The 19,512-nt window shown below is 56.7% G+C and overlaps 5 protein-coding genes across 5 annotated transcripts; all 5 read left to right on the top strand.

Moving 5' to 3' along the window:
- Positions 1–426: 426 nt before the first annotated feature.
- On the top strand, positions 427–2,346 carry LBRM_30_3090 (conserved hypothetical protein; the record flags this gene model as incomplete). The annotated part of the gene is made up of 1 exon (XM_001566884.1): positions 427–2,346. One exon carries the CDS (start codon positions 427–429, stop codon positions 2,344–2,346), a length of 1,920 nt encoding a protein of 639 aa, XP_001566934.1.
- A 978-nt stretch (positions 2,347–3,324) lies between these two features.
- Positions 3,325–4,341, top strand: LBRM_30_3080 (conserved hypothetical protein; the record flags this gene model as incomplete). Its single annotated transcript, XM_001566883.1, has 1 exon — positions 3,325–4,341. One exon carries the CDS (start codon positions 3,325–3,327, stop codon positions 4,339–4,341), a length of 1,017 nt encoding a protein of 338 aa, XP_001566933.1.
- A 2,494-nt stretch (positions 4,342–6,835) lies between these two features.
- LBRM_30_3070 (putative homoserine kinase) lies at positions 6,836–7,861 on the top strand (the record flags this gene model as incomplete). The annotated part of the gene is made up of 1 exon (XM_001566882.1): positions 6,836–7,861. The coding sequence occupies one exon, from the start codon at positions 6,836–6,838 to the stop codon at positions 7,859–7,861; it is 1,026 nt and encodes a 341-aa protein (XP_001566932.1).
- A 1,938-nt stretch (positions 7,862–9,799) lies between these two features.
- Positions 9,800–10,948, top strand: LBRM_30_3060 (conserved hypothetical protein; the record flags this gene model as incomplete). The annotated part of the gene is made up of 1 exon (XM_001566881.1): positions 9,800–10,948. The coding sequence occupies one exon, from the start codon at positions 9,800–9,802 to the stop codon at positions 10,946–10,948; it is 1,149 nt and encodes a 382-aa protein (XP_001566931.1).
- A 1,448-nt stretch (positions 10,949–12,396) lies between these two features.
- On the top strand, positions 12,397–15,972 carry LBRM_30_3050 (putative kinesin; the record flags this gene model as incomplete). Its single annotated transcript, XM_001566880.2, has 1 exon — positions 12,397–15,972. One exon carries the CDS (start codon positions 12,397–12,399, stop codon positions 15,970–15,972), a length of 3,576 nt encoding a protein of 1,191 aa, XP_001566930.1.
- Between the last annotated feature and the right edge of the window lie 3,540 nt (positions 15,973–19,512).

Raw genomic sequence — 19,512 nt, 5'->3', positions numbered from 1 at the left:
AAGAGGGATAGGTGTGCTGCAACTGGCTTCTCTTACCTTACCCTCGTCAAGAGTGAGACGTACGTCTACTCGTCGGCGATGCTGATGGAGAGCTGTCCCAGAGTCTGCAAAGCGGATCCAAAGCCGGCGATGGTAAATGCTCCGCTGTGGAGGCATGAACCATGTGTCGCATGACAGCAACGATGGCGCGCGGAGAGGTAGGGGACCTCATTCCTTGCCCCTCTCTGTGGATGTGTTACCGGTAGGTGTGGCTTCCTCTTTTTGTCTTCATGGCTTCTCTGTTTTCCCTCTTGCTTATCCTTCCGTGTGTACTTCCATGTACAAACACCGTCATCAGTGTACAGACAAACTTTGCTGTCGACCAACCCCCACCCGCACAGACGTGCAGCGGCTTTTTTCTGGAGGACGGGGGTGGTGGCGGTGCAGATGCGTCGCGTGTCTCTCTGGCTGTCGTCGCATACGGCGGGTCGTCCCGGCTTCACACCATACCAAATTGTGTTGAAGGCCGTGGAGCACGACGGGCGTGGTCTTCTCGCCGCTGCGGAAGTGTTCAAACAGTTTCAGCGTTTCTACCGATCGTATCAGCAGGAGGAGACGCAGCGTGCGCAGGCGCCTTCCGTGTGTGCAGAGCCTTCTCGCACAACCGCTGGTGACGCTGCCGCCGCTGCACCGCCTTTCATGTCGGGGAAGCCACTCACAGCGTTTTGCGGTCGGGTGGAGGATGTGGAGCCGATGACGGTGTTGCTGCTCAAGGTCCTCTGCGACCTCCAAAAGCTGGAGGAGATGCGCTTCCTCTTCACGCAGTGTTTGCTGGAGCAGGAGAATCGCACCCCGTCCGTGGAGCTGTTTAACGTTTTTCTGCTTGCCATTAGCATGACCGACACCTTCAACGAGTATGAGGTGGAGAACCTTGTCGAGCTACAGCGTGCAAAGGGTGTCGTGCCGGATGTGGTGACCAAACTGTCAATATTTCTTCTGTATCTGCGTCTCGGTCACGAAAGTTGTGTGGCATGGTGGCCCGGGATTCGTGAGGAAGTCGAAATCATCACCGAGACCGGCGCCGTTGCACGCTACCCGCTTCTCCCGCTGCGCCTGCAACACTGCTTCCAAACGCTTCTACGGCTGCACTACGATACTGCTGTCATTCAGGAGAGTTTTGAGCTGCTACACCGCGCTGCGCCGGAGCGTGTAACACCGTCGATTGTGCTACCGTACCTTCTCCTTAGTGCGATGAACATGTCGACACCGCCATCCTCAGTGGTGAAAGTGTTAGAGCTGTTGCAGGCACGGGAACGACAGCCATCTTCGTCGCCTGAGGCAGCCGCTAGCGTGGAGGCCGCTGGCTCCTCCTCGTCTTTCTCCCCCAGTGCAGCAATGACAGCCGTGCGAGAGCCGGTGCTGAGCAGCGAGATTACGGTGTTCCGTCTGCTGGCCAAGTGCGCCAAACACGGCGATGCGGACGCCGCTACGTACATGCGCTCCTACATCAACACGTACCGCCGGTTTGGACTTGTGGCGAAGGAAAACGAGCCCGTAGCGGCACTGCTCTACGTAGAGGCGCTCACCAAAGCGGGGCGGGTGCGCTCCGCCCTGCGGGTGTTGGAAAGCGAAGTACCGGCGCCTTACAATCGACCTGGTGAGCGACCGAAGCTCTTCCTGCAGTCCCGCCGCCTGTCGCTCTTGTCCACAGACCCCGTGCGAAACGTGGTCGCTGCTCTCACCCCACTCGTCGCGGCAACCCATGTCGAGGATCCTGCCATGGTGCTTGTAGCGGAAAAGACGGCTGCTGAGTGCGCAGGGGAGCGCGAACCGGTTCCGGTTACCTCCGTTACACTCGACTTGCTTCTGGCCGCGTGCGAACTAGCTGGCGGCGCGACGCGCGCAGAGCAGGTGCTTTGCCTCTACCCGCGTTACGAGACCGCGCCCACCAGCACCACTTACGCGCTTCTACTGGAAGTATACGCTGCAACTGCGCCGGTGGACGGGGCTTTGCGGCTACCGTCACTGCAGCGCGAGATGGAGGATGCCGGCATCACTGTGGATGCTGCTTGGCTGCAGGCGGCCATGGCCGTCGCACTCAACGCCCGAGACATCGGTACTGCTCTCCGTGTCGCGGAGTTGAACGTGGCACACAGGTCGTGTGTCGATGTAAAGCACGGAGCGCGCCTCCTGCGGGAGCTGGCCGTATCCGCTGACGCTGCTGCGATGAGGCGGGCTGTACACCTGCTACGGTCAAGTAACTCAACCGTGGACTCGCGAAGTGTGGCGCTGTGCACGGCCGTGCTACGTAATTTGGGCGTCTCCACCGCTGTACTGAATATGGACGCCGCAGCTCCCACTATGTGAGTCGCTTGCTGGCTGTCGTGACGCCCATTATTCCGGTTGAAAGGGTGTGGGTGTGACATGGTTAAAGAGAAGGTGCGTGCTGGGTCCTGATTCATTGCCAGATTCTTCTCGCTGCCCCCTCCCCCTCCTCTTTCCCCATCTCGCAGACGACTTTTCCCTCTTGCAGGAACACTGCAGACTCTGTAGGAGGACAGGAGAACGAAAGTCGCCCTGGCGTGTCGTTTGATGGCGCTGAGGCAAAGCCGGTGAGGAGGGGGGGGATGAGCGAGGTCATTGTCACAGCTGAGGCAAGCACCTTCAGAGCGAGAGAGGTACACATCTTCAGAATCTAACGCTTACTCTTATGTTTTCTCGCATGCTAAGCGCACTGGATGATACCACCTTCACTTTCTTCCCCTTTCCTGGACGCCTCGAATATTCTCTATTCGCCCAGTCGAGAAGCTTATGGCGTTGCTCGATCTCAACCGGCGACGCAATGTGCGATGTTCCTCCCTATTCCAAGTTCGTCTTGTGATTGCGCGCCACTGTGCGGGTTTCCTTGACAAGGTGCGGCCCGTGGACATGTTGCGCTGCTACTACCCTCCCCCTTGCGCTGCTTTCGGCATCGCGCGTCTCTACGGTTGTCCCGTTACTCGTTTTTACTTTTCACTCTTTCAACCTCTTCCACCCCCCCCCTCCCTTTCCGTGCCATCAAACATTTTCCTTTACTTTCCTCACGTGTATGTATACACACAAACCCTGCTGCACTGAGAAGAACCCGCTCTCTCCCTCTCCCCCCGCTCTCGACTGCGTGTTTCTTCTAACTAAAGCCCCCACGCCTTTCCTCCTTTTGGTTCATCTCCTTTTCGCGTGCGCGCTCTTCACTCGCGCGCCGTCCTATCAAGAGAACCTCCCGGTCTCTCTTTACAAAACTGTGCGAGGCCTAAGAAGACACACCCACCCACCCACACACCCACACACACACACACACACACAAAGATGGCTGCCGCTCAGCAAGTTGCGAACGCCTTCACTGTCGACTTCGTCGAGCGTGTGGCGAAGAACACCGCGAACATTGCTGACCTCTACGGCCGCCACGCCACGCTCACTGTCAACGACTTCGAGCTCGGCATTTCTGAGGTGTGCGACGACTATGTGCCGATCGCCGTGCAGAAGTGGGTCGTCTCCCTACAGGGCAGCCGCCTGCGCGTCGATAGCGTCAATGCTGCGCCTCTCTACGGTGGCGTGAACGTGTTCATGACGATGACTGCCTTCGGGGAAATGCAGCAGTATTACCACATCGTCACGACGTTGGAGTCCTTCCAGGACACGTACGGCATAGACGGCTACTATGTTCGACACCAGGTGATTGCCCGTATCGGCGCCGTCGCCCCGGAGCGGCCGGTGCCTGAGCCGACTTCGGCACTCGCGGAGCAGCCGGAGGCGGCCAAGAAGTCGAAGCCGGCCACGCCGGAGCCTGATGCGGTTCCGGCTGCGCAGGAACCGAAACCAGAGGTGACCGAGGAGCCTGCGTCGGCCGCGACTCCTGCGGAGTTGGAGGCCGGGGAGGCGAAGCCCGCATCGGCCCCAGTGAGCAGCAAGCCGAAGAGCTGGGCTAGCCTGGTGAGCCGCGCCCCGGTGAAGATTGCTGAACACAAGCCGGTGCGCGTGGTAGCCCACGAGGGTGGTAAGAAACCGACTCCCGAGCCTTCCGCTCCGGCTGCGACGACGCCGGCGTCGAAACGCCCGCCGCCTCGTGAGCGCAAGGCCTCAGAGACCGTGGGTGATCGCCTCATGTTCAACACGACCGGCTCCGTAACGGACGAGGAGATCCGCGCCGCCCTCGGGCCAATGTCTGCGCACCTTGTGTCCCTGCGCAACAACTCAGCCAAGGGCCATGTCTTTATGGACTTTGCGGAGAAAGTCAACGTCTTTGATGAGCTCGTCAAAGCGCAGCTCGTGATTGGTGCCTCCAAGGTGAAGATGAGCGTCTTCCGCCAGCGCGCCCGCGAGTAACGAGACTGGCGGTGGCTAGGCAGCTGCTCTTGTAGAAATGTGGTTCGTGTTTCCCCTCATCCCTGTTCTCTCTCGCGGCAGTGTCTTCTCCCTCACGCCCTCATTCCACCTCTTTTGTTTTTCCGCCGCGACACGCAAGAAAAGAGTGATGATAAGAGCGAGAAAACACCTGGCCACCCTCTTTCTCTCTCGCTCTCCTCTCTCCCTGTGGATGCCCACCGAATCCCCCAAATCTGCCCATCTGCCGCGGATAACTGAACTCTATCACGATACACACACTCAGAGAGAGAGAGAGAGAGCGAGAAGCACAAAGATGAGTGAACCCTTACGCGCTGTATCCATCACTTTTCCTCCTCTGCACTCCTCTCGACATCATACGACTCTACACTCAAGTGTGCGGGTGTTCGGTAGAGAGGAGGAAAGAGCGAGTAAAGCGGGTTCTCTAGTGTGTGTGTGTGTGCGTGTGCGTCACGTGGCGATGAAAGGTTGTTGCGACGATCAAGCCCTTCGTGTTTATCGGGCTCCTTCTTTTTCCTTTCTTTCATATTTCACCCCACTCTTCTCCGTTTTTCACTCAGTACGGATGCCAGTATTGACCCACTTCCCCCCTTTCCACGTTCCTTCCTCACCCGTTCTCTCGTCCTGTCCTGCCCTCCGCCCAGCCCTGCCAAGCGAAGCGTAAAATCAAATGGGAAACGAAAGTCGCCCAGAGCCGTTTCGTTTGGTGTGTCCCTCTTTTCCCTCCTTTGCGTCTTTCGCAGGTCCCTCCCCCCCTCTCTCCCGCTCCGCTTTCATGCACTGTCAGCCCTTGCCCTTTTTGGTTGTTTTACCTCGACATCGCGTTCCCCGTTGTTGTTGCTGTTGTTTCTACTCTGCACGAAGTTGCACAGGACCCATTTGAGTCAAACCCAAAACGGCCGAGGAGCACAGCAGACGCAGAAGAGGTGAACGCCTACATCAGGCTCTGTGTGTGGGTGTAGGGGTGTACCACTGCCGGACATGTTCGTTCTTTGTCTGACGCGAACCAAAGGGTGGAAAAACCGTGACTCAAAGAAGACGAAGCGAAGTACAAGGAAAAGGTGAGATGAAGAGAGAAGGCTTTCAGGGTTCGCTCCAACCGGTGCGTATGCTCCGCCAAAGCTTCTGCGCTTGGCCTCTCGGTCTTTTCTGTATCTCGTGCTCCTCCCACTCTTTTAATGTTCAAGAGACAACGAGAGAAGAAAGTCTTAGGGGAAAAAAGAGAGAAAGGCAATGAAGCCAATAACTGAGAACACATACACACGCACGCACCCACCCACCCACACCCACACACACATAACAAAATGTGCCGACACATTAGAGAGAAGAGATTTCAGCAAATCGATGCTGTATTTTAGAGCGTCGAGTTACGAGGTGCGAGAGGGATGACAGAGAGAGGGTGCTAACGATATCAGTGTCTGCATGCATTTTTGCGTTGCTGTTCCTTTCGGTGAGTCGGAAGGGAGGAAACTAACACGGGCAGATGACAAGAAGACGGGAAACTCCGTTGTTTCTTCTTGGTTGCTTTGTGCACTCCTTCTTTATTTTGTGCGTGAAAAGGCGAGACGTGGATTGTAGTGAACTTTCTCTGCGCCAAGCACGCATGTAGGACTCTCTGTACGTGACGATACGTGCATGCGTGTGCCTGCCTGACATATATAGATACATATATAGATAGATATATACATATACATATATGTATCTATTCGTGTGTGTATGTGTGTGTGGGTTGGCCCTGGGATACGCTGTCGGGCAGTAAAGTGTAACTAAAGTTATGAAGCAAGCCAAATTATAAACCTTTGCAAAAGAAAAGGGACTCAGCTGCAAGCGCGCACCGATGCACTGATGCTCTCCTGCTCACAGCTCCTGAAAGCGGCGTTTGTGTTCGTGTGTGTGTTTGCGAGTTTCAGACTGCCCACCACCAGGCGCTCCTTTCATCAGAACGGAGAGATTTCCAAGGGGCATGGCATCTGCGGCGCTTTCTACGACTCGCCGTCTTGGGTGGAGAACAGCGACGGCAAGCAAAGCAAGAGGCTGACGTGAAAACAGCCGAGGTAGGCAGGAGGGAGGGAAAGCCCTTCATCATTGCCCCCCCCCCCCCAGGTGGTTTCACCGCTGCTCTTCTCCCCTCGCTCGCCTTTTCTGCTTCTTCATTCACCGGTCTGCTGAGGTCTCGCTTCCGTTTCCCCTCAACCACGTCCTTCTCTTTCCCTTGCATCTTCTTTGAATCCCTCACCATCGTACTCGCAACGCTATACTCGGGGATGGGCGATGGTGCTTCAGACTTGCACCATTTTTTTCTTTTTCGCGCTTGTTGCTGGTTTGTTTCCACCCCGCTTCTCTGTCTCAGACACACTGACTGACATACGCGCACACACCGTAGCCCCAAGCTTGTCACCCAACGCCTTGATTGACTGTATCCACCCTCTCTCCACGCGGCAAAAAAACCCACAATCAGCACGTCGTTACCGCAGCAATGTCTAACGGAGTCGCTACGCCGCTCCCCAGGAAAGTCGCCGTTCGTGTTCCGGCGACGACGGCAAACATCGGGCCCGCCTACGACACTTTCGGCATGGCGCTCTCCATCTTCATGGAACTGACGGTGGAGTTGGCTGAAACCTTCTCCATGACAGTGACCGGCGAGGGCCACGAGCACATCAGCACCGGCGAGGACAACATGGTAGTGCAGACCTGCCGAATCGCGTTCGAGGAGTACGCGCACAAGAGTATGCCGCCACTAAAGTTCATCATGCACAACAACGTTCCATACAGGTGCGGCTGCGGCTCCTCCTCCGCAGCTGCGGTGGCGGGGTTCGTGGCGGGCATGACGCTCTGCGGTCTCACGATGGAGACACAAAATAGAGAGGCGCTGCTCCTCGCCATCTCGAAGATCGAGGGGCACTCCGACAACGCTGCCCCAGCCATCTACGGCGGCATTCAGCTTGTCTACAAGAAGGATGAGGAGAGCTTAATGACGTACCACGTCCCTACTCCGCCAAACCTCGCTATTGTGCTCTTCGTACCGCATAGGCTCATGAAGGCCAGCACCCACGTCACCCGTGATTTGGTGCCAACCACAGTGTCCCTCCGCGACGCTGTCCACAATATTTCCAGCACAGCCATCTTGACCCTGGCCCTCTCGACCGGAGACCTGCGGATGCTCAAGGACGCCAGCGACTGCCTCCACGAGCAGCAGCGCTCTAGTAAGCTGTATCCGCACTACAATGCGTGCGCCAAGGCCGCGCGAGAGGCCGGTGCTGTGTACTCCTTTCTCTCTGGCGCGGGTCCGAGTGTGTGCGCTATGGTTCCTGGCCGCCACGGTGATTTCCTCTCCCAGCCGGAGGGTGAGCGCAAGGCCGAGATGGTAGCTGAGGCGATGGTGAAGGCTGCGGAGGCCGTCGGCGTGCACGGGCGGGCGATCATCACGATACCATCGAACCTCGGTGCTCACCTCCCTGGCACCACATGCATCCGTCCGAACATACAGTACACCAGCATCTGAGAAATAACGAGGCAGATAGGCTCCAAGGGAGACAGGCGGTAGGCAGTCATGACGGAGGGATACCTATGGCCTCTCCAGAAGCATTAGGTGATGGTGGCACGTGATTTGAAGCGGCGATCCCTCCCCTCAGAAGGCATGGTCGCGGGTGTGTAAGAGGATGTGTGCGGAGCTCCTCTTTCCTCTCTACCCACACCACATTTCTGTTTCTCTCACTGCTGCTTCCTGGGCGCCGTGTGTGCCGTGTGTTCTCCTTCGCTTTTTTGTCTCCTTTTGTGTATCTTCGCCGTCCCTGCTGCCAAGGGGCGTACCTCAGCGAGGTATGCCAGGGTCCAGTACCCCACTGTATCTGGGGAGGCCACGCAGCCCTTATCCCTGCTGCATGCCGGGCCACCTCTGGTGGTGACAGGGTCAGGCTCCTAGTCCGTGGGGGTGGGTGGGAGGAGGGCAGAGAGCTTCACCGCTGCTGATGCCGGCGGGCAGGTCGTGGATGGCGATGCGTCGGAGAGACCTGCGGCAGCGAACACGCACGCTTGGGGGGCACCCATGCGAGGGGCACCGTGTGAGCGTGGCTCGAGCGTATCCCTCCCCCTGTGCCTCACTGCCCACTGGGGTGGGCTGGGGGACTGAGCCGCCGCGAGGGAGGCAGCGGGTGGCCGCCTGGATAACGGGCGCGGCTGTGAGGCGGCCGGCGAGGCGGGGGCGGGTGGGCAGAGTTCGGGGCCGGGGCCGTGCTGAGATGGCTGCGTCGGCGCACTGCTGTAGCGCGTGTGTACGACTGCCTCGCGCCCCGCGATGGGCCTCTGACAGGCCGGACTGGAGTGGGCGTTTGAACCACTGTGTATGAGTGAATTGACAAGCTGAAAACAGTAAAAAGAAAAATCAGATTTTTCATCTGCCGCTTTGGACGCAACAGGCCTACTTATGAGAGTCGTTTGCGGTTGTGTGACGCAGTGCCTGCGCGTACGTCACTGGCCAAGACGAGGGTCAAAAGGAGGCGCCTGTGGAAAAGACAGGGGAGAGGGCTTACAGAGTGGTGTGCATCAATCAGCTCCTCTTTTCGCGTAGGTGTTGGAATTACTTCCTCAGCGAATTTCTGTATTTTACTGCTTTGTGACTTCAATGGCGCGCCACATTTGACCGTTAACGCGTATGCCAAATTTGAGTTCTTCGCATCCCTTTTCTTTGGTGTTCTCCTCTGTTTTGGTTGCGACTCCGACTGCCACATTTGCTGGCGCCAAAGTGCCTTCCTTCCTTCCTTCTTATTCCTTTGTTTTGTGTCGTTGTTTATGCCGCATCAACGAGTCCTCGCGTTGCCTTTGTGTTTAATGCCGTGACGCGGCGGCCACCGCAGGTTTGTGCATATGTGCGGCGCGCGCCATTAAATGTTTTGCTGTCCCCTAAAGTGGAAAGCGACTCCAGCGCAAGATGAAAGAAAGGAATGCAACGCGTGCGAGAGCTGCTGCCATGTGGGCGCGTGTCTTGGACGTGCGATGGAGAACCGAATTGCTGCCTCTTTTTTCTTTGCCGCCCTCCTACCTGGGCTACATGATGCGTCTGACTCTGTGGGGATTATAATGGTGTGCGTTTTTACGTTCCCACTGGTGCCCCTCACACACGAGTAGCGGCGAGTGACACTCTCGTACGTAATGACACGCATCACTGACGCGTTTGGTGTGCTTTTAGTTTATTTTGCGCTCTCTCAATCACTTCGCCTCCTCCTCCTCCCTTTTCTGATCTCTTTGCCTTTGACCCCTCATCTGCAGCGAGTGACACGGTTGGCACGGCGGTTGTCGTTCTCTCTCCGCCGCGCTATCGCGACTCTCGACTTGCTGCAGCACTGGTGCACACACGTGCGTGGGATTGAGACCCAAGAAAACCGAAGTGAGCTACGACGGAGGGGCCGCTTTATTCAGTCGTTTTGCTTCAAAGTCTGAGGTGATGTCACGGGCAGCAGCGGCAGCGGCTACCTCTCCAGCGATGCCTTGCGTGTCGTCTTCCTCGCTGACCTCTGACATCGATGCCCACATCCCCAACGCACACGACGCTCGTGATGGTGCTACTGAGGCTTCGCACAGCACGCTTGCAGAACCCCGCCGTCAGCGCAAGCTGTGGACAGAGGACGAGAAACGTAGATTTTGGAGGCAGAAGAAGTTAGAGAAGAGGGAGCGCAGGAAAGCCGTCGCCGCTGACCGGCAAAAGGCGCAGCAGGAGCTATGGGAGCACCTGTCAGAGGAGGAGAAGAAAGCTCGCCGCACTGAGGCGACACTGTTACACGAGAGACGTCGGCAGGTGGAGGCAGCCCTAGTGAGTCGGTGCGAGGCCCAGCTTGCCAATCCTCATGTGCCGGCGATTGTGTTTGACCTCAGCTTTGCGTGGTGTATGACGGTGGCAAACACAAAGAGCACCGTATCGCAGGTGAAGTTCAGCTACAGCGCCCTGCGCACTGCCGGCTTCCCCTTTCGCCCCATCATTACGTCGCTGATGGGCAAGGAGGCCAGTGACACCGAGCACGACGTCACTGCCCAGGCTGCGGTGCTGCAGACTCTCGAAAACTTTGAGGGCTTTCGCCGATTCCCACCTGTTGTCACGCAGGCACAGCACTGGAGTGTGCTCTTCGAGCCAAATCAGGTGGTTTTCCTCACCGCTGACGCACCAGATGCCCTCACCAGCATTGATCCCGGCACAGCATACATTGTTGGTGCCTTCGTAGACCATAACGCGCACAAGGGGCTGAGCTATGCCTCCGCGCAACGCCATGGCGTGCGCACGGCTCGACTGCCCATCAGGGAGAGTGTGGTGCTCGGCAACCGGTGCAAAGTGCTGACGATCAATCACGTAGTAGAGGTGCTCATCCAATATGAGCATCTGCGCGCCGCAGGGACCCCAGACTGGGCACAGGCGATTGACAACGCACTGCCGACGCGCCGCACCCGACAAGTGATGAAGGGACGGCGAAAGCGCCGGCGAGTGGGCGAGGCCGGATCAGATGAGGAGAGGGACGATGGTGATGAGGGCAGCGATGGCGACAACTCAAATTGCACGCCGGTCAATGCAAGCGACTCTCCAGCTGCTGATGGGTGCCCGTGAGAGAGGGTGGGGTAGTTCGGTGCCACCTCCTCCTTCCAGCACGGAGCTCTGTGGTGCCGTATAATGGAGAGGTTGCGTGCTGTGAGTAGTGAGGAGGTGTACCCACCGAGTCCATTTACCGACCCGCTTCGCCACGATAGGCACGTCGCCTTCTCAGGACGACTAGCGAAGACATCACTCGCTTCTTTCGAGCCCTTTTGTTCATCGCTACATCACCGCACAGACCGATACGCACACGCACACGCAATTCGAAACGATCCACCTTAAACTTGAGCATCGCTGCGACCAACACGAGCCCCCCCCCAAAAAAAAAAGAAGAGTGCTCGAGAGATGTTGCCTAGACACGAATTGGCTCACAATGGGTGCACATACATGTGCACTGGTGCAGCCCCTCGTCACAACCCGTAAAGATCACTGCATTCCTCTTTTTTTTTCGTTTCCTTTGGAGAGGACATATTGCCTTGTGGCAACACAAGGTCAGCTGGCATGCCTCCTCTTCCCCACGGTATTCATAGCATCTCAGCGAAGAAGCTCCATGACCGCGTGTTGCCCGCACTCGCGAGAAAAGTGAAGCCAGCTTTGCACAACTGCTCTTCTCTTCCCTTCTCCCTCACCGTCTACCATACTGCCTCCTCCCCTTTGTTCTCCTTTTTTTGAGCGTTTGCTGTCGCCGAGCGTTTGTGCAGTCTCGTATCCCAGTCTGTGTGTGCCTGTTTGCTAGTAGGAGTGAGTCACCAACACGGCTGCCACTCATCTCACCATCGCCTTGCTGTGGGCCCATATAGATGAGAGACCTCAGGAACAGCGAGGGCAAACAGCGACAACAACACGAGAGGCACCTTTCACCCAATTTACGCACCTCGTCTCCCCCACTCCTCCCCACACAGTCCGTATACATTCACACAGGGTGAGGGCCCCCACGCTCCAGGCCTGTCGAGGGGGAGAGAGAGAGAAAAGAAAGGGAAGGGGCGAGAGTCGTACGCAGGGACGCGTTGGCGCCGCGCGTGGAGTCGTTCTTGAACGCTTTTTGACCACTGCGGGCTGACTCTCCTTCTGCGCCAGCAAAGGGCCCCAGGCGCTCTGTTTCGCACCCCACAGTCGCAGAAGAAAAACAAAAAGCAGCACTCTTTGCTTACCATTTGGCCTCCACACCCTCATACGCGCGGAGGAGGAAGGCAGTACCGCACCTTACTGACAGCGTCTTCATCCCCTCCTCTCCGCATCTCCCTCTGTAAGAGCTCTTTTTCTTCCTTCCTTCCTTCCCTTGAGCGGAGGTACTGCTCTCTTGGGCTGCACAGTCGTTCGCTTTGTGTGTCTTGGGTAGTGTCGACCTCCGCTCCGTCACTGAACACAAGTGTCAACGTCCTGGACAGCTGCGAAGCATTACGCAGTTTTCTTCCTTCCCCCTTGTAGAGGATTGAATCCTCTTCCTCCCATAACAGTATCTGATGAATTCCGCTGAAGATTTGAGTGTAGACACCGCATCGGCAATAGAAGACGAGGATGCATGTCTCCGCTCGGGGGATGCGCTTGACGAGGACAACTGCGGTTTAGTAACGGCAGCCTCTCCGCCTTCGATAGCGTCGGACGCCGCGAGGGCAAAGACGACGAAGCCGGTCAAGGTGCCCTTTAAAGGGCGCCCCAGCGGCAACGGTAGCGCTGTTGAAGGCAGCGACGATGGTCAGGCCCTTTCTCGGTGTCTGGTGTACTGCCGACTGCGCCCAACCATCAAGAAGGATTACAAGGAAGGCGGCCACCCACTCGTCACGCTGGAGGACAAACGCGTCGTCGTGAAAGATGAGCGCCACTACGACCTTGACGGCAGCTTCGGCCCGCTCGCCGAGCAGGCAGACGTGTTCGAATCCGTCGCAGTACCGTGTATTGACCACGCTTTCAAGGGCTTCTGCTCTGCGTTGATGTGCTACGGCCAGACGGGCACCGGGAAGTCCTATACGATGTGCAACACCGACCCTCAGCACCTCGGCATCATCCCCCGTGCAGCAAAGTACATCTTCAAGACGATTCAAGCCAACGAGGTGAGCGACCCGACGCGTACCTACACGGTGACAGGGCAATTTGTGCAGATCTATCGAGATAATCTTGGCGACTTGATGGTACACGAGGGCAGGGATCGCGTGGAAATCCACTACGAGGAGGAGAAAGGGGTGTCACTGGCAGGGTGCACCTCACACACCCTGACGAGCTCGAAGGACTTCATGCGCTTCTACAACGAGGGCAACGCGCGCCGTGTTGTTGGGTCAACTGCCATGAACGCAGAGTCGAGCCGCGGACACACCGCCATGATCATTTATATCACCTCTGAGGACACGGTGGACATCAGCAAAGGTAAACTGCGCGGCAAGGTCACGTTCATCGATCTCGCCGGGTATGAGCGCTTTAGCAAGACTGGCATCACCAATGCCGACCCGGTACGCAAGGATGAGGCCAAGACAATCAACGCATCTCTCCTAGCTCTTGGCCACGTCGTCAGCTCCCTTTCCGCCGGCACGAAGCATATTCCGTGGCGCAATGCGAAGCTGACACGCATCCTGCAAGACTCAATCGGCGGGCGCAGTCGCACCTCAATCATTCTCACCGTTGGCCCCAGTAGCGAGCACCTGTACGAAACAACCAACACGCTTCAGTTTGGTCTGCGAGCCATGGCCGTCAAAGTGGAGGCAAAGGTGTCTGTTACGGTGGACTACGTGAAGCTGTCGAAGAAGCTCATGGGTCTGCTGAATGAGCGGGACGAGCGGATTAGCTCGTTGGAGGTACAGATCGCGAGCCGCGACGCGGAGCGGCAGGAACTGCTCGAGCGCTATCAGCGCGACCGCGGCGACCTCGAGCGGCGCTTCACCGCGGAACTGCAGCACCTGACCGCGTCAGGGGCGAGCGAGCAGCAGATCCGAAACCTCAAGGAGGTTTACCAGGCAGAGATCGAGAACCTGCAGGACCAACAGCAGGAGGAGATCGGGTACCAGGACGAGATTCAATCGAAGGAGATCACACAGTTCATCAAGGAGCAGAAGCACCAAGAGGCGAAGAGCTTGATGGAGATGAAGTTGGCGCGAGAGCGCTTGGTCGAGGAGTTCCAGCGGAAGCTCGACAGCGCCCGTGGGGGGACGAACGAGGATCTCGTGCGCGCATTGCAGCAGCTCGCGGAGAAAGACGCCATTCTCGCCTCACGTGCCAATGACACAGCCCGCCTACACGCCACCATCGACGTCCTTACTGCGCAGGTGCGCTCTTTCGGTGGCACGGTGCAGGCGGACATCGACTTTCCGGAGACCTTCCTTGACGTCTCGCAGGTGGAGGAGATGCAGGCCCGCCTACAGGGTGAGGTGGAGCGCAACTACAACAAGGTAGTGGACCTGTCCACCCAGCTGGATCGCGCCTCAATGTTGGCGCACGATCGCATGGAGGAAGTGTCGAAGTTGCAGCAGGAGGCGGAGCGGCTGCACGAGAAGCTTCTTCACGTCGGTGTTGAAATCAGCGAGTCAAACGAGGAACTGCAAGTGCTTCGTGAGAAGCGGGCTGAGCTGGTCGACCCCGAAGAGCTTGAAAGTCTGCGCTTGCTCATGCAGGCAGACATTGACGAACTGCGCAGCCAGCGAGATGAGCTCCAGGCAGAGGTGAGACGCTTGAACGAAGCGCGTGTGCGCGACTCTATGGCTCGACGCCGCAACTTGCTGGACGGCCCCGACGCTCTGAAGCGCATCCTTGCAGAGGACGAGGAGGAGGGCGCGGCGGACGTGTGCGACAGTGCCGCACACGGGCAGGGGCGTGGCGACCCTGTCAACGCCGCTGACGGGGAGCACAAGATGGGGCCAAAGGCAAAGGCCATGCAAAAGGCGTACAAAAGGATGATTCAAAAGCTGAACTGCCAGCTGGCGGACAGCAGTCGTGAGAGGGCTTCCCTCGTGCAGCGCGTTCAGCAGCTGGAACGTACACTTTCACTTCACGGCATTGCCGTGCAAGGCACTTCCGGGTGCCGCACGGAGGATAGGGAGGCTGGGTCTGCTCACGCCGGCAATGCGAGGGGCTGTCCCGCTCGCCTTGACGCCTCCGCCTTGCTCCGGGAGAGCTCCAGTGCCGACTGTCAGACGGAGGAATCGCTGGTGGCTGCTGGCAACACCGACACCGCACTCGTTCTTCTTTTCAAGGATCAAGAGATCGAGGTTCGGGATGACCTGATCGCTCAGCTTGAAACGCAGCTGTCTAAAGCGGTGTCGGCATACGACAAGGATCAAAGGTACATAGAGGAGCTGAAGGCGCTTCTTCGTGACGCCGGCGAGACACCGCACGAGGCGTCGTCGAGCGGCACGCAGCCGGTGGAGGGGCTACCGCTCGAGGAGTACAGCGCGCTACTACGGCAGCTCCGTACGCACAACCGCAAGCTTCTCGTGGCGCTACTTGTGATGCAGTCGCACCAGATGGCAGGGGCGACGGACTCACCCACCACCGAACAGACGGTCTTTGAGGAACAGCTGAAGGAGCGGGACACGGAGCTGGAGATGAAGGACGAGATGCTGCTCGAGAAGAACGCGATGCTGCAGTACATGGCGACGCTAAGTGCGCGGCTCATCAATCAGATGGAGGCGCTGGGCCTCGAGCCGTGCTGCCATCTACCGGAGCGCTATCAAGACCTCGTCAAGGCGGAGAAGGGCCAGCTTGACATCCAGGCAACGAAGCAGCGCGAGTTGGAGGTGCAGTTGCGGCGGGAGCAGGACGAGAAGCAGAAGATGAAGCGGCTGCTCGAGGCGATCAACGCCGAGCGTGAACAGAGCGCCGCTGTTCTTCGACAAGCGGAGCTGCGCAACAAGGAGCTACGCGAGCGCGAGAGCAACGCTACGACGGCACTGCAGGAGCTCGCAGAGAGGACGATACAGAAGGAGATGATACGCGAGGAGGCTCTATGGCGCACCACGCAAGAGCTTATGGAGCTGCAAGCTCGTTGTGCCAATCAGCAGCACCGCCGCAGCTCCAACCTATTTGAGCGGCTACTCCGCAGCATCATTGAGTAGAAAAAAGGCGAAGAGCGGCCTTCTTTATAACTCATACTCATCACTACTTTGTGTAGCGACGTGACTTGTGACGCACTTTCTTGTTTGTCACTGCCACTGCTTCTCCTTTACTGTTCCCTTCTTTCGCCTGTCGTGTTCTCATCTCTCGTTGTCTGTATGCGTGTCTGTACGTGGGCTCTGTTGCGAGTCTTTCTCTTCAGATGCCGTCTGTGTTGCGCGAAGGCCTGTGCGTGTGTGCGTGCATGTATGTTTCCTATAGTGTTGTTATAATTCGTGGCTTGTCGCGTGGCTGCTTCTCTTCTCTCTGTTATTTGCGTCTTTTCTGTGCATGTTTCGTTCCACTCGTGCGTTGCTGCTGTACTCCTCTCGTTTTCCTGCTTCTCGTGCTTCCGTCTTTAACGCTTCTCACCCTCTCCCTGTGCTTGAGTGAGAGAGAGTGTGCTTGTGTGTGTGTGCTTGAGTGTGTGTGTGTGTGCTTGAGTGTGTGTGTGTGTGTGTGCTTGAGTGTGCTTGAGTGTGTGTGCTTGAGTGTGTGTGTGTGTGTGTGTGTGTGTGCTTGAGTGTGTGTGCTTGTATAGCTTGATAGGTGTGTCTGCGCACAACTTGTTGACTCCGTTTCCCAGGCACTCCCCCCCCCTCCTCACTCCTCCCTCCTCCCTCCTCACTCCTCACTGTTAGTACATGTGTTCTTGAGTGCCTATGCGTCTGTGGATGAGCGGGTGCTGCGCGCAGCAGGTTTCCCACTCTCTCTCTCTCCCTCATCTCCATAGTCTTCTTCATCTCCTGGTGCTTTGCTATCCCTCTCGTTCTGTTAGTCATTCTCATCCGAAATGATAAGAAAAGCACCCCAAGTCGAGCAATGCGTCTCAGCGATTTGCTCGCCTCTGTACATGCGCGTACACCGATCGACTCCCTTTTGAATGTCGTCTTCAGGCCAACCGTTTCGCACTCCCACTCCGCTTTTTCCATTAGGCTGCGGGGTGGGAGCAGTCTGGCGCGATGCGGTGCGAGCGACAGCAAACCGGTTAATGAGAGGGGATGAGAACATAGGAGCGGCCAAGACGCGTTTCGCCACGCTTGTAGCTCGTCCCCGTCACTACAGAGTCGGGTGACGGCTCACTGCCATTGAGGCGATTGGCCACTTATTCATCGTTGTCACCGTCGTGGTTTCTTCTGCCTCTTTCGCGACCCCCTCCGAAGGCGGTGAGACACATGGACCTCTGCACTGTTTGCCTGAGGACCCTCTCGCTCTTCACTCTGCGTCTTCTGTTTCGGCGTGTCTTTGGGCTGCACCACGTTATCCTCACTTCACCTCCCCTCCCCCCTCTCTGTCCCTCTCTTGCGACTTCTCGATCACTTTCCCTACCCGTGTTCGTGCGAGTCAACATGCACCACACCCACACCCACACCCACACACACACAAATGCAAAGTAACCCTTAGACAAAGAAGACGACACATACCCGCTATAGTTGAACACGCACCTACACACCTACACGCCCACATATACGTATATATATATATATATACCAAAGACGTATAATCTGTGTCGCCGACAGTGCTTTAGCCCACTACATCCAAAGCTGACGAAAAAAGCAATACAAGGGAAATACTTTCATCTCACTCTGCTGTTTTGCTCACTGTTTTTTTTTCCCTTTCTGCTTGCTCGTACTACACTCCACGCCGCCGTCGACACCGCTTCTTTTCTTCTCTTGCCAGGTGCCCCCCTCCTCTTTCCTTTTCACCTCTCTTGCCCTCTTCACATCATTATCAACAACAACACGCACGCCTTAGGCGTTTTCGTGCGCGGTGTGCGGACGTGTTTTGTCTTGCTCTCTCTTTTCTTGTATCGTTTCTTCGCTTCGTCGACGCCGTTGTTCCTCTGCTTCTTCCTTCGTGTTTGCCCTTTCTCCCTTCCCCCCTCTCCATCCCCCTTCCCCCTTCTCCTCGTGTGCTGGTGTACTGCACCTGCCCAGTCCACTCTCGATTCCTTGACTCTTATTTTTCTTTCTTTATTTCAGAAGAAGAAGAAAAGAAGGCCTGTGCAGCACACACACACACACACACACACACACACACGTGCACACGCGCCAAGGCAGATGCTCGAGGGGTGTGAGAAGAGCAGCAAAAGAAAAGCACACGCTAACAAGGCAGTCGCAACACCAATAAATAAATAAATAAACACCAGCAGCAGCAGCAGCAACGCAGAAGAGGCTGAGGAGCACGACGTGGACGTGTCTTTCCCTTTCAGTTTATGTTTGTTGTTGTTGCTGTTGCTTTACTCTCCCCACTTATTTGCACTGTTTGCTGAGGCTCCATTGTTTCCCTCTCATTTGCTTGCATTGCCAGCCTCTTTCCGTCTAAACGCGCACCGCTTCTGTTGCCTCTTGTCGTTTCATTCTTTGAGGCTCTTTCCCCGCCTCTCAGCCCTTCTGCTCCGTACCGTACCTACAGCGGAATTTAGCCTCTTCTTTCACTCTTCCTTGCTGTGGATTGTGCGCCTCCTCCTTCCCTGTACCGTCTTTCGCGCTGCGCAAGTCACTTCTTCTCGCTAACTACGAGACTGAGCGACTGTCACCAACTTACCTCTTCCTTGATAGACTCTTTTTGGATGCTCGTGCGCCCTCTGCGAGTCTCGTTTCCTCGCCTCTTCTTCCATCTCGTCAACTCGTTCCTTCCTGCTGCTACTGCTTGTGTCAGTTCCTTCGTGCTGTAGAGATTGCCTCAATTGCCTCCTGTGTTTGAGGCAACATAAGTAGGCGATTACCTGTAGTTGCACAGCAAGCGGAAAAGGTGCTCACGAGAAAGTATTATTATCCTCATCACTGCCGAGCGCTTTACACGCACCCACGCCCATATCCTCTTTGGCGTGCATGAATCAGGGAAAAAGTAGTCTCTGCCTGACATTGCCATCCTCCTTTGAGCGCGCTCTTTTTTTTTTAGCGGCCGCCCCTCTGCTTGCTTTCCTTCCGTGGAGTCTCTACAGCCGCTCCCTTCTCTTGGAGCGGTGGAGAGAAGGGGAAAAGCCGCTGAGAGGCGTGTAACGAGGGGTCGAGTGGACGTTTGCTGTGAGGGTCTGGTGGGCACCCCCTGGGGGGCTGAGCACAACAAGAAGGAGGGAGGCCAGTCAATTTCCCATTGTCCGCGATTTGATTTTTGGCGATTGATCACAGCGAGCCACGCCTTTTTTTGCTTACTTTTTTTTTTTTGTTTTCTTCGCTCATTTACTTTGACTCAGGCCTTATTTGTATTAAACCTCTTTTTTGGAGGGATTTGTGTTTGCACTAATCGCTTTTATCGTCATCTGCGAGTGTGATTGCGCTAGCGAGGAAATCGAAGTAGGAGGTGAGATACGGTAGTGTCTTTGGTAGGCCCACACCCACACACCTCCACCCCGTGTTATATACGCTGTCCTTTGCCGACCAAAGCGTTTTGCGTTCGTTCTCGCTTCCACCGACCGCAACAGCACAGTCTGCAGAGAGAGAGAGAGATTCGGCGCGTCACCCTTCCCTCGTCATTCTCATTCTCTATCCGCTTGCAAA

Source organism: Leishmania braziliensis, chromosome 30 (genome assembly GCF_000002845.2).
Source record: "Leishmania braziliensis MHOM/BR/75/M2904 complete genome, chromosome 30".
NCBI lineage: Eukaryota > Euglenozoa > Kinetoplastea > Trypanosomatida > Trypanosomatidae > Leishmania > Leishmania braziliensis.
The sequence above is the reverse complement of the archived record's forward strand: the minus strand, read 5'-3'. Positions and strand labels throughout refer to the sequence as shown.